The 14,422-nt window shown below is 33.5% G+C and overlaps 1 protein-coding gene across 1 annotated transcript; it reads right to left on the reverse strand.

Annotated features, from left to right (window-relative positions):
• Positions 1-1,726: 1,726 nt before the first annotated feature.
• LOC100265598 (protein SCARECROW) lies at positions 1,727-5,352 on the reverse strand. The gene is made up of 2 exons (XM_002264313.4): positions 2,756-5,352; positions 1,727-2,370 (listed from the first exon to the last, which is right to left on the reverse strand). Exons 1-2 carry the CDS (start codon positions 4,633-4,635, stop codon positions 1,902-1,904), a joined length of 2,349 nt encoding a protein of 782 aa, XP_002264349.1. The 5' UTR covers positions 4,636-5,352; the 3' UTR covers positions 1,727-1,901.
• Positions 5,353-14,422: the final 9,070 nt, after the last annotated feature.

A 14,422-nucleotide genomic window follows, 5' to 3' on the forward strand; every position in this document is an offset into this window, starting at 1 on the left:
TAAATATCGCCAAAATATCGGCGATATATCGGTTCGGAGAGATATATCGGAGATATTTTGAAAAAATCGCCTCTGGTGGCAAAATATCGGTGATATATTGGCGATATATCGGTGATATATCGGAGATATATCGCTGATTTTTTTGTGATATTTCCCCTCCTTCATGCAACATGATCTGACGGCCCAGATCACACCCGTGTTGATCCGACGGCCTAGATGTGATTCCAATGGTAATATGGCGATCCAACGGCCAGATTGCTCCCAATTTTTTATCCAACGGCTATTTTGGCCCAAATTTATTTTATAAATAGCCCAAATTTCATCTATTTTTGCTTTCATTCTTTATTTGCTCTCTCATTACTCCAATTTTTATTAAGGTTGCTCAATTATTTAATCATTTTAAGGTATATTTGTTTTAAATTGTAATTAATTTTGTTTGCAATTGTAATTAATTCATGTATTTTCAATTAATTAGTATGTTTGCAATATGGATTATTTAATGCTATTTTTACATTCAATTGTAATTAATTTTTATATTTTTATTGAATTAACTTAGGTTAATTTGATTATTTAATTATAAATTGATATATTTATTTTAAATGATTATTTGTGATTTATTTTCACATTTAGAATTAAATTAAACTAGTTAACTTGGCTAAATTATTTAATTAATTTAATTAACATGAACTAGTATATTTTGAATATGAAATATGTTTATTTAATGAATTTAATGTGTACAAATTATTGATATTTAATGAAATGAAATATTTTATGTGACTTTATAATGAGAACAATTACAAAATTAACATTTCTTATAGATCGACATGATATAATTACATCTAATATTGCAAATTATATCATATATATATATATATATATATATATCAAAATTTTCAATAAAACAACTTTAAAATGTCCATTATGCTTCTAATTATATTATTATGATATTTTCCTTGCATTTTCATGAGTTTTTAACTATTTTAAGTCTACTGATTTTTTTTTCCAGAATATCCACCTATATATCTCCGATATATCCGTAAAATCGAAATACCAATATATCCGTGATTATCGATATTTTCATCCTTGAGTGAGAGAGACTATCTGGCTCACTTTCTTGAGCTCAATCCCCTCGGCGCACCATTTTTTTTTTTTTTTTTTCATATTATACCTTCATATTTCAATTTGACATTAAAAAAAATTCACTGTTAACATCAATTTTTAAATATAGGATGGAATGATCATTTAATTTTCAATTTTCAAGAATTCCACCCGTCGTGTTATACAATATATAGTGGCAGATTTAATTTATTACTGTAGCCTGGGGTTGTATAAAAAAAATTTTATCCGGAGCTCAAACTCTTAAGACAGTGTAGATTCAGGAAAAGTTACACCACCCAAAAAAGCGGTAAAAGAGCAGCAGAAATACAATAGCCTTCCTAGTCCTAGATGGATCCAGTATCTTTTGCTTGGGAAGGGAAAAAACCACTGACATGAACAAGGTACATGTTATTAATAGTTGGGATAACCTTATATAGGATCCTGTAATGGACCCTCAGCATTTGTCATTAAATTGATTTCCTCCACCCAACTTACCCACCCCATGCCCAGGTTGGGGGCTCATACAAAAACCCAAGTACCGTACGTGACGTGAAAAACACATGGAGGAAAAAAAAAAAAGTAAAAACCAAAAAAAGAAAAGAAGACAGATAAATTCTGACCAGGGAGCTGAACAATAACAGGCCGTACATTCATCTAGACACAGTACATTTATAGTGGATGCATTCAAATTTTGGAGGTCGCCTGGTGGTTACAGTAGTTGGAAATGTGATGACTCAGAAGAGAAATACAAAAAATGAATTGTAAGCTAAGCAGTAAGCGCTAGCTTCTTCCTCTCTCTCTTCTCAATGAGCGTAGTGGTGGGTGGGTGTGGTGGTAGCAGCAGCATGAAATGGTCTCCAGGCAGAAGCAGTAAGTAAACAGAGGTCTTTCCAACCAAGCTTGAGGGTGCCATTGTCCTCCACCAATGTGTAACCATCAGACGGGAACATTCCCAGGAGAAGAGTGGCTTGAGTGGCTGCATTCCCAGCCAGTGAAACCACTCTGAAACCCGATTGCTGAAGCTTCTCCCTCCAGTTATTGAACTTGACGTCTCCACTCCTCGAAGGCCCACCAACAGCAAGCACGTTTCGGATCTCCCTGGATAGAAGCTGTTGCTCCACAGCGTGCCTCTGCTCGCTCTCCTCTCCGTAGCTCGCCCCAAGCGAGTCAAACAGCGCCGAGTAGTAATGTATGGCCTCCACGAACCTTCCCAAGAAGGAGCCGGCGTGGCTCAGGTCTTGCTCTACAACAGTCACCACTTTTGGTGCTAATCTGAAACTCATTAGCAGATGAAGTGAGTTTCAGAGGGAAAAAAAACCGAACACAAATGATAACGTAATGTTTATCTCTTTGACTGGGACGAGCGAATATGGTTGGTCGTGTGAGTGTCTCGTAATTGCATAAAACGAGTAAAAACTATTACAAGAACGACATGAAATTAAGCTTCAAAGGTAAACCACCATTTTCTCTTTTCAAAGATTAATCATGACAAAAATAAACAGCTGGGATGTGGGACAATTAGTCAGTTTGGTTTGGTCTCGCAAAATAACAAGAAGGCACCATCATTTGTTCAATCAAACTGCTAGTATACTGGCTCTAAATTTTTTAGATGTGGCAAAATGGAAAATGGGGTGTTAGCAGTATTAGTATGGGTTACCTCTGCAAGAGCCACAGCGTATTGGTGTCGGAACCTGTGACGTCGTAGAGGGAATGCTGCAACCAATGGACGGCAACAGCCTCCCTCTTGCTCACATTGAGCCTCTCGGGATCCAAGTTCCCAACTTTCTCGGCAACAGGGAAGAACTCGAAGGGAAGGCCCAATTTCTCAGCAAAATCAGTCAAACGCTTGCCTGTGGCTTCCAGGGCCTCCATGGAGGTCCCAAGTCCAGTGAGGCGAACAAAGGGCGGGCCACCGGGTCTGGATGCTAGGATGTGAAAAAGCCCCGGCCACTGCAAGCCTTGCATGATGTCCAGATCTATAATGTGCACTCTCTCCTCCCTCTCAAACGCCTCCTGTATGGCCTGGTTCGCCGTAAAATGCGAGAACTTCACGAAGGGGCTAATGCCGTTGAACACCTGGAAGGCCGATACCAATTTCTGGCTGTGCGGCACTGTGGGCAGCGTCGCATATATACCTAAGCACGAACTTACCAGCCTTGCTGACATTGCTTCTGAGAAGTAAGCCGCAACCCGCTGCGCCGAAGTTCCAAAGGGAGTGGAGAGCTCAGAAATCTCAAGCAGCATCTTGTTAGCCTCTTCAAAGTTGTCAGCTGAAACGGCCTCGGCGCATTGCAGGAGTAGGGTCAGGAGGTGTAACCCTTCCTCGTCTCTCTTCTGCTGCCGCGTCTCTTCCTTCTTCTCTTTAGTTACAATCGCAGCTGACGTCGGGGCTGTTGTTATTGTTGCTGCCGCTCCGGCTGGCTCTGCTGACTGAGGAGAATTTTGCGGTTGTTGGGGCTGTGCCGGCTGCGGCGGATGCACTTGATTCAATGACAGAACTGGAGCTACAGAGGAAGGGCTGGCCTGGTGGTCACTGAGGTGCTGGGCTTGTCCATCAGCGGTGGTGGTGGGGGGTTGCGTCAAACCCCAGTTCAAGTAATGATTCATCACATGAGAAGCCGCAGAATCAGGAAGGGAATAGTGAAGGTTGTCCAGACCGGAGTCCAGATAGAGCTTAAGGCCAGAAGAAGAAGACACTTGCACCTGCCCTTGCTGCTGATATGCTCTCGGCAAACCCACCGGAGGCCCATCCTTCCTCCTCCTTTCCGGGTAATTAGGGATGGGGTTTGGGTCAGTCAAAGAACGAAGTCTGTACTCGAGGATGGAGGCCAGGTTAGGGTTACAAGGGTGTATGATCTCCCTCACATTTTGGATGAGCTGGGGTATGGGAACGTTGGTGGAGCTGTGGATGAGGTCCTTCAAGATGCCGTCGATCCAGGCCGTTGCTGTAGTGTCTTCCATGGAAGGAGGCGTGAGAGGGGGTACAGCAGGAGCCGGAAGAAACGCAGCTGAAGCAAGGGTGCCGCTGGTGTTTCTATTTCTTTCGGGTGGAAACAAGGGCAGGCCGGAGAAGCCACACACGGCGGGTGGCTGAGGTAGAGGAGCCAAGGTGTCAATGTAAGCCAAGTTTGTTGAAGACGTCACAGTGGAATTCGTGGAACAAGGTGAGATAGTGGAGTGGTTGGGGACGTGGGTAGAATTTGGGGTAGCACTGTTGCTGTTGCTGTTGTCATCCCTTGAAGAAATATTATTAGATGGGAAAGACAAAGAAGAGCCACCCCCACCCATGTCGTGGAGAGGATTAGGATTCATTGCGGTGATAGGTCGGCGTGAAAACCTGTGATAAGAGCCAGTTTGGAGCTCCACTTCGGAAGCAGTCCTCTTCCTCACCATCTTTGCACGCTGAAAATGATGATTTAGTTGGTCGCAGCCGCTGCTTATGGAGGTACTGGTCAAAGGAGTTAAGCTCGCGCCGGCGCTGCCATTGGCATCCATTTCTCTACCATTGTCACCGAGAAGAGCACAAGCAGCAGCCATGGAGAGGGGCCGGAGAAACAAAAGGTAAGGAAATAGAAGCTCTGGGATTTGTTCTTCATATCAGCTAATTAATTATCATTTAAGTAAGAAAAGTGGAAACAGTTGTTGAAATGAGAGAGGGGCATCCAAGCAGATAACGGTGCCAAGGCTGGGACAGGAGCTTTGGGATTCTTCTCTCTCCCACACACAACTCAAAGTCTCAAATCTCAGCCTCCAACACACCCTCTTGCCTTTTCCTATTTTATAAATAATAAATATAAATAGGCCCAAAGGGCATTTCCTTTTGGATGCTTGTGATTTCTTCCAACCGATAACACAAAAAAAGGGGAGCAATGCTGGAAGAGATGGCTGGTAGCTAAACGTCTTTGTGTGGATGAATTTATTGCAGTGACTGGAGTAGTGGTGTGGTGGTGGATGGATTTATTGGCCAATTAGTATTAGAAAAAAAAATAATAAGAAAGAAAATGATAATAATAATGAATTGATGGGGTGAGAGATATAAGTGGACAGGCATGGGAAGGATGAGCAGCAGCAGCCGCAGCAGCCGTAATGCAAATGCAGCGTAGGCAGTGGCAAGTGTTGGGTGGTAGCAGAGGACGGGGGGCGATGATGGAGGGCTGTTGCCTTGTTGGCTTGCTTTTGCCTCTTGTTGCTCTGTTGTTCGTCGTTGCCTGTTTGACGTATTTTTCAAGTGTCTTCCTAAGCCTATCACTTCCAGCGTTTCCGAGCGGGCCGATCCACTCCCTCCTCTTTTAAAAAATGCCTTCATTCATATTAATTAATTCTTTCATTACCACCTGCCACACCTTTTTCTACTTCCATGTTTTTCAATTTTTTTTTTCCTCTCCTTTTAGCGAAACTAACTAGAAATAGTTTATTTCTTTTGCTACAAGAAATTCTAATCCATCTCTGGCATTCACCACAGTGACAAACATGTGCTGTTAAACAGATGAATAAAAATCTTAAAATAGATGAATTTTAACAATTCAAATCTCATACACCTCTCTTAAGACTTTCCATTTTCCTTCATCTACTTCTTCAAATATGCAAAATATTAAATATTATATATATACATAAATGAAACATCAAAAGGGCATTTGAAAATAGCAAAGCACCCTGCTTTTATGGCTACATCTGATGGCCATGAACCAAACCAGAATGATGGTTCTTTTTCTCTATTTTTCTACAAATTGCCAGCTATGTACATTTCCTGATTTTGACTTTTGAAAAGCCTATTATAGGTGCTGTTTGAACCAGGGATCTTGAAGTGCATCCATTTTTAAGACTTATAGGTAGGTACATTACGAATTTACTTGCAGTGAACTGCATACACCTTTGCCTGGATTCTTGACAATTGCATTATATGAACTATGGAGGATTGATTACTTAGTATTATGGCTGATGTTGGCTATCAAAGCATGTTCGAGAAAATCCTTTTATTTTCCTAATTATGAAAAGTAATATCAGACAATTATGTGATTTTTTTACTATGGCTAGCCTTAGATACAGTCTTAAAATATATCGAGGCATGGAACTAACAAAAAGGAAAAAAAAATGTGATATTGAACAGATAGGCTACTGAAGAAATTGGGGAAAAGGGGATTTTTCTGAAAGTGGGTTTTTCTTACCAAGGAAAGATATTTCAGTACCATGGGGTCGGTTCGTCATGATGGATGCTAAAAGTCAAATATTGCAGCTACTTATGAACCATGCTGTTAGAAAAAAAACAATGGAAAAATGAGAAAGGATCGCTTTCATGAACAGAATAGGACCCTTCATTTCATCAATATTTGGTTTTTTTCTATGTTCGAAAAGGATACAAGCTATCCAAACAGCTTCATCTCTCGAGACCTTGAATTGCTCTGTATCTTAAAGGTGGATGATTGTCCCAAACCTCATCTGGAGAGAGGGTTCCTCTTTTGGATATGGTCCAAATACTATCAAGTGTGAACAGAAGATGTCCTAATAATTAAATTTTTAATATATACCGTGCCATTCTGCCGAATTAATGACTTGAAATTTTAATCAAGTTGATGAGAAATAGACTAAAAGTTTGTTTGGGAATTTTTTTTTTTTTTTAAGTGTTTTCAATAAAAGTTTTTCCTCTAAAGGTTTTTTTATCAAAAATCATCTACTAAGAGTCATAGTGATTTTAAAAAGCGTTTTTAATATTTTTAATGTTTAAAATTTTTCATCATTCAACTGTTAGAAATGTTATAAACGCTTTTTAAAACCACTCCTAAACGAACTCTAAGTATTTTATCAAAAATTCTCATAAGTGATTTTTAATTTTTAAAAGTGTTTTTTAAATCTTATTAAGAGTGTGTTTTGGAGTAATTTTATAAAGCGTCTACAATATTTTTAACACTTGAATAATAAAAATTTTCAAATATTAAAAATATTAAAAATACTTCTTAAAATCACTATCAAATAGAATCTAAGAATGTGTTTGATAGTAATTCTAAAAAATGTTTTTAACCATTTTAATATTTGAATAATAAATATTTTCAAGTATTAAAAATATTAGAAACGCTTTTTAGAATCATTATCAAAAGGGTTCATAGAATGCGTTTAATAGTGATTTTAGGAAATATTTTTAGTCTTTCTAACACGAAAGTTTTTATTTTTAAAATATTAAAAATATTAAAAATACTTTCTAGAATCACTATCAAACATATTGTAAATACCTAATTTAATTTCAAAAACTCTTTTTAACCTTGAAGTACTTTCCAAAAGCACTTTCAAATTAGCTCTTAATCTATGCTAAGATCAACCTTTTAAAATTCAAAACCTATCTTTTAACCTCAATAAGAGCTTTAATATTTGTTTGATTAAATTTATTCAAAAAATATAACTTAACAAAAAAAAACCCTTAACATGAAAGTCAATAAAATATTGTTTTGGATTGAAACCTTATATCGATTTATATAAAAATATTATTTTATATTCAATACAAAAGTTTATAATATCAATATTTTTCTTTAAAATTGATTACTTTGATTTCATCTTTACTTTTAGACTAAAATAAAAAAATAAAAGTTATCCTAATTATACATGTTATGTCTATTTCTAATTGGGCTGAAGTCTTAACATGCTTTCCTTCTACCTTCAATATTTTAACTATGGTAATTTTTGTGTAGGCAAGGAGAAGAAGTCATAACAATCAGCCTCTATATGTTGCTAACATTGTGAGGAATTGTTCCCCTTCTTCGGCCTACATTTTTCTCTATTATTTTGCTTCCTCTTAATTAGTGAATAAAAGGATTTAGTATTTAGATAGTTATTTATTTCACTTCACCTACGAAGTATACTTATATTGAAGATGATGATGATAGGCATAGGCCCTTTTTGCCCTCAAAAGTCTAGTATGTTTTTCAAAGCAATCACAGTCTACGAGTATGTTTTGAATCAATCAGAGAGAGAAAAAGTAGGAAGAGAATAATAACCTATAGTGATAAACGAGGAAGAAACAAAAAGATGGGTATTAATAATTGTGAGTTGTGAGCTGCGGGAACAATTATTTTTCTCGAAGAAAAAAAAGCGTAATTCAAGTGCATTGAGATGTATTTGACTCACAAGCCCACTTTTGAATCGATTTTCACATGGGTAAACGTATTTTTTTATTTCATATGCAAACATCTCATGCAGATTTCGAGATGCGGCCTGGCCTATTTCATAGAATTGGTTTTTGCTTCGTTGATAGCAAAGGGAATAGAATATTAAATAAATCAACAAACAGTCTCGAGAGGCTGTCTTCTCTTCTACCAACTTGTTATTTATAAATTATAATTCATTGTGCCTCTCTCTTGTTTAGGTAGCCGGTAGCCCTACATTTGTTTCATGTTTAAGATTTATGGATCAATATTAAAGTTTAGAAATCAAGGAAATGAAGGGAATGTTATGGAGCGAAGCCATTTAGTGGTTTAATTTAAATTATTAAATATATTATGGAGTCATTTGGGATAGTTTTAAGTTTTTCTTTTTTAACACTAAAAGTAGCCCTAGAAGTAAAAGCATAAGAATGTTCATGAACTATAAATTCAAAATATTTTTATTAAAAATAATAATAATTTGATATTTAAATAAATTCATTAGAAAATAAATCTTCTTCGGAAAAATTCAAATCTTTTGTTTCTTTAAAAAACAAATGAATCTTATTCCTAGAATTAGGAAATTATAACAAAAATAGGAAGTTACAACTAATTACAAGAATTTAAAAATAAAAAGAAAATCTATTGTAATAAATTCTCTAATATGCCCCCTCAAGATGGAGCTCCAGAGGAGACGTCAATCTTGACTTGTAATTCTTGGAAGCAGCTTCGTGGAAGCGGTTTAGTAAGAGCGTCGACAAGTTGATCTGCTGAGGAAACATGAGTAACACGAAGAGCACATGATTGAACTTGATCACGAATAAAGTGATAGTCAATTGCAACATGTTTCATGTGCGAATGAAAAACTGGATTAGAACAGAGATAGGTGGCACCAACATTGTCACAATAGATAACAGGCGGTGTAGGTAGATTGACGCGAAGCTCTGTGAGAAGGGAACAAGGCAACTAATCGATACTCAACCTCTGTGGATGACCGAGCAATTGTACGATGTTTCTTGAATGAGCAAGAAATTGGATGACGACCAAGATAGATGATATAGGCACTCGTAAAGGTATAGTCGTCTTTGTTGCCAACCCAATCTGCATCTGAGAAGGCATGAAGAGAAAGTGTATTTGCCTTATGAAGAAATAATCATGAGTCAATGTGCCACATAGATATCGAAGCAATCATTTTGCAGCATTCCAATGTTCAGACGTCGAGTGATTCATGAATTGGGATAGCTTGTTAACAGCATACATCAATGAAGTGATGAAGATCATAACCTTCAAGAAGAGATTGGATTTGAAGGCTCCATGTGAGATAATTGATGGATGATAATTTGGTTATATTGGAGAGATTGATTGTAAGGAGGGGATGTTGAGGATCTTGGGAGTTTTGGATGGTGATAGGATCATTGGTGGAAAAGAAAGGATGCACTAGAAGCCATTGAGGAGAAGGATGAAAAAAAAAGGAAGAAAATACGTCCAAAAAAATTAGACTCTGATACCATGTTAAAGTAGAGAGAGGATTATTGAGAAACGATGACTTTCCTTTTCCATTGATTAAGAATGAATATATATACACAAAACATAAAACATAAAAATAGGAAATAATCCTAGAATTAAGGAATTACAACAAAAATAGGAAGTTACAACTAATTACAAAAATTTGAAAATAGAAAGAAAATCTATTGTAATAAATTCTCTAATACTTATTAGAAAATATGAGACATACTTGATCTAATCACCTTCTCTACTTGCATTTTATCTTTACAAAATGGTTTTAGTGATTAAGTGGCAAATAGGATTTCAATGGAATGAATAATTAGCTTAATAATACTACTTAGGAAAATGTTACGACATTAAAATGGTACCTACTAAAGAAAACCATTAATATATATATATATATATATATATATATATATATATATATATATATATATATATATATATATATAATATTTAGATAATTAAATAAGAGTACAAAAGAATAAGATAATGGCATAAACAATAAGACCGAAAATTATATACGATACACTACTTGATTAACTATACCTTTTTGGTAGGTACCAATAAAATATAATTATGTATGTATTAAAACTTTGTTACTTAACTCCATTTGGGTACCATTTTTAGAGTTAAAAAGGGATTTAGAATAATAAAAAAATCTTTTATCTTTTTCTTTATTATATTAAGGAAATATTTAGAGTAAAAAATTAAGACTAAAAATGCACTTTTTATTTTTTCCCAAAAAGCTTTGAAAAGCTAATATTTATTTTAATTAATATTTATAATCTTATTAAAAAGGGGATTCTACATGAATAATGAATAATAGAATCATCAAATATTAATAAATCTTTTCTTTTTTTCAAGAAGATATTCTATGTGATTTTTTTTTAAATGACTTTTTTAGAAGTTAAAAGTTATGCCAAATGAGTCCCTAAAGTTAAAATGATAATTATCGTTGGGAAGTCTTGACTTTTTATGTTCTTTCAAGGGTAATCATAACCTCTCTTTTTTCTTTTTAATTTTTTTAAACTTATTATTTACTATTAATAAGATTAAATATGTCGAATTTAATAGTTTCAAAAAAATTATTAAGTTCATTTGTACTAAATAATATAACTTAAAGTAACAATTAACTAGTTTTATAAAGTGTAAACTAACTATAAAATTTCCTTACATAACATAAATTTCACATCTAGAACCAAACACCGGATTATGACCGCCATTCGAAACGTTTGACTCCGACACACAATATTCAAATGGTACAGAAAACAAGTTTGGCAGCTCGAGCCAACTCTTCAGAACCTATACATACCGCAAATTACTTTGTAGTTTGTGCTCAGACGTGCCTCTAGACCCACTTCGACCCAACTCCAGGGTACAATACTAAAACGTTAATATAATTAATATCAAAATTTGTGCTTATATATACGAAGCCAAAGTAATCCATAAGAAATGTTGTTGCCCTCTGTTAATGAGTTATTCTAATTAGTTTAGGTTGTTGTTGCCCTCTCTTAATGAGTTAGACTTACTAATTTAAGTTGATAGTTTTATTGAATATTTTATTATTTTATATTCAATTCTATGTACTTCTTGGGTTTTTATATTAACTTTGAAATTATGAGAATGGTTGACTAATTTCTGTGAATAATGACATGTTGAAGTGTATTATGATCATAATCGTGTAAGAGGTAAAATTTTAAATAGAAAAACAATAAATTAAGAGGAGCAATCAAACACTTGTGCTTTATTTTGTGTAATTCTTTCCTAGTTTAATCAATTTTTAATTATCATTTTTGATCGTTTGTTCACTACAAGCCCACTTATTGTTATGTTTTTACACACCTTGAGCTTTAGAATTTATTGTTATTATTATCTATGCATTTTTAACACTTGCAAAGCTTTCACTTTAACGGAAATTGGTTATGATGGTTGATCGTATTATCTCAAATTGTAAGGAGTTCACTACAAAGCATATAGATATTGTGTCATGGACATGAAGATACAAGTGTTTGTACTAACCAATGTAAGACATTTCAATGAAGATGATGTTTGGTCTAAGTAAACTAGGTACCATTTTTTCATATTTATTGAATTTTCTCTATGATTGATTAATTTGTGATTCTTACAATTATAGAGTTTTTGGGAAATTATTAAGTTGTTTCTCATGTAAATCACATGTCAATTATGAGATTTTATTTATTGCTTTAATAATTGAATATTAATATTGATCAAAGAACTTATAAAGAGAATAAAGATCGAATTTTTTATTTACAAAAAGGAGAAGCTATTTATTTACCCTCTTTTAGATAGTTGCATCAACCAAGATCCAAATTACCCTTAACAATTGCTTTCCCTTTTTTTAGTTTTTGGTTAGGAATGACAATAGGGTGAGTATTTTTTAAATAACCATCTCATGTCATCCTTAATAGAATGAGTTTGAGAAAAGCTTAAAAAGGATAAGGGTGAGTTTAGGAAGTTTTATTTGGGGTGAGTTCGAGTGTTGTCTTGTCTCACATGTCAATTATATATATAATTAAATAAATATAATTTGATTTAATTTTGTTGTCTTTTTTAGATACATAATATATATATATATATATATTATAGAAATAAATTGAATAAATTATACAATAAAAAAATTGAATTAGATTTTTTTTAATTAAAATTAAATAGAGTGAGGCAGATGCATTTATGGGATATTGCTTATTCCACCTTAACTTACCCGTTGTCATTCATAGTTTTACTAGTATTTATTGTGTCTCTATAATAACCTGTTACTCTCCCATGTAGATATTATTTACTTTAAGCTTAATAAGTCATTACAACTTTGAAATGTGTTTATATGGTTTCTATAAACAAACAACCCTTGTAGAGTTGGATAAAGGAAAGTTCGAATCAAGGTTAGAAATTGACTTTGATATCATCTGTAACGATCTTCTCATTCCCATCTAAAAATTGTTTGCTTTGAGTGTAATGGTCATAACAATTTTAAAACATATCCATATAAGTGAGATAAACTCATATATATATATATAACAAAAATTTCTTTGTATATCTTATGTGAAATATCACAATGGCCTCTAATATAAATACAATATCCATGTTATATCCTATGAGATTGTTGGCATACATAGACAAACACTCCTTGCATGAATGGATAAACAAAGTCTCACATTGGGTTAAGAATTAGATTTGTGACTATTCTATAATGATATGCTCTCTCTCATGTAAATATTAAACTTTTTTTTAAAACATCTCTAGATGATTTTTATAAACAAATATCCTTTATAAAGTTAGATAAATGAAGGCTCACATTGGAGTTGACGATTGGTTTTGATATCATTTTATAATAACTTACTCTCTCTTGGGTAGATATTGCTCACTATGTTCCCTTTAAAAGACGTCTATATACTCCAGAAAAATTCATACATATATAGTATTAAAAATTTCTTTTCTTATTATATTGAAAAATGTTTCAAATTCCATTTTTAGTTAATTTATAAGTCATTGATATTTTTTCAATAGGATAAATTCATATAAAAGAGTTTTCTTTTGTCATAAAATCATTCTTATACTAAGATCTTCTTTTAGGAATATGTATCTTTGACAATTCTATAATTAACTTCCATTCATAAAATATTTATCATTATATATATATATATATATATTAAGAATAAATCTTTGTTTTTTTTTTTTTAAACTTCTTTTCCTATACGATGTGAGATATCTAAATCTAATTTGGATTGTAATTTTGGACACCTTGGATGAAATGGTACTAATTTCTTACCCACTCACTTTTAATGTGTGACATTTATATAGTAACCTCGTTTTTTGTAGAATATGAGGGTGTTGTAGTAATTTGGACCCGCATAGCTTTATGGATTTAATCAACTTTATGGATTTAATCGGATCGTGCTCATGGATTCTACAATTGTCAATATGATAAGTAACTCTAGTCATGTCATGTGTTACTTCAATAATTACTCATTTAAGTAGTACTTGACTCAATTTACTGAGGTACAAAAATAAAAGGACCTAATCAAACTAGATTATCTTAGAACCTTATACTAATTTAGCTTTATATGTCCACCTCCATCTATCAATTAGACTCTAATGTCTAATCTAATTACAATTCTATCATCATCCACTAATTTTTTTTTATTTTTTTTTATTTTTTTGAAGTGGCTTAAACCGGAGGGCGTGACTCACCAGAATTTCACATCAAACATCTAACTATGGCGGGTGTCCTTAATTCCTTGAAGATTCCCACATGGGCTCTGAATTGAAATTTTGTAAAAGGTTTGAGATTTTTGTTTGGTTTATTTGTTTCTTTTTAATTCAATTATAAGCCTTCTCATCTACCCTTACATTCTTTTGTTTTGATGAATCTCGGAAAAGAACGAAGTTTTTACCATTTAGTTAGAAAAATGGTAGATGGTGATTAAATATTAAAAGCTTTTGCATTTACACTGAATTTATTATGAATTAGGTAATATTGGTGAATTTGATGATGCATGTAATACTGTTCAATTTTAATTTTTTTCAAAAAGTTTGTTACACTTTAAAATTTATTTTAAATTTTGAATATTTGCAAAAAAAATAAAAAATTATTACCTTGCCAATGTCTATCTAATTTGAACTCCTACATTAAATCAATCACAATTAATATTATAAAAAAAAATCTAAAT

This window comes from Vitis vinifera, chromosome 8 (genome assembly GCF_030704535.1).
Source record: "Vitis vinifera cultivar Pinot Noir 40024 chromosome 8, ASM3070453v1".
In the NCBI taxonomy this organism is placed as follows: Eukaryota; Viridiplantae; Streptophyta; class Magnoliopsida; order Vitales; family Vitaceae; genus Vitis; species Vitis vinifera.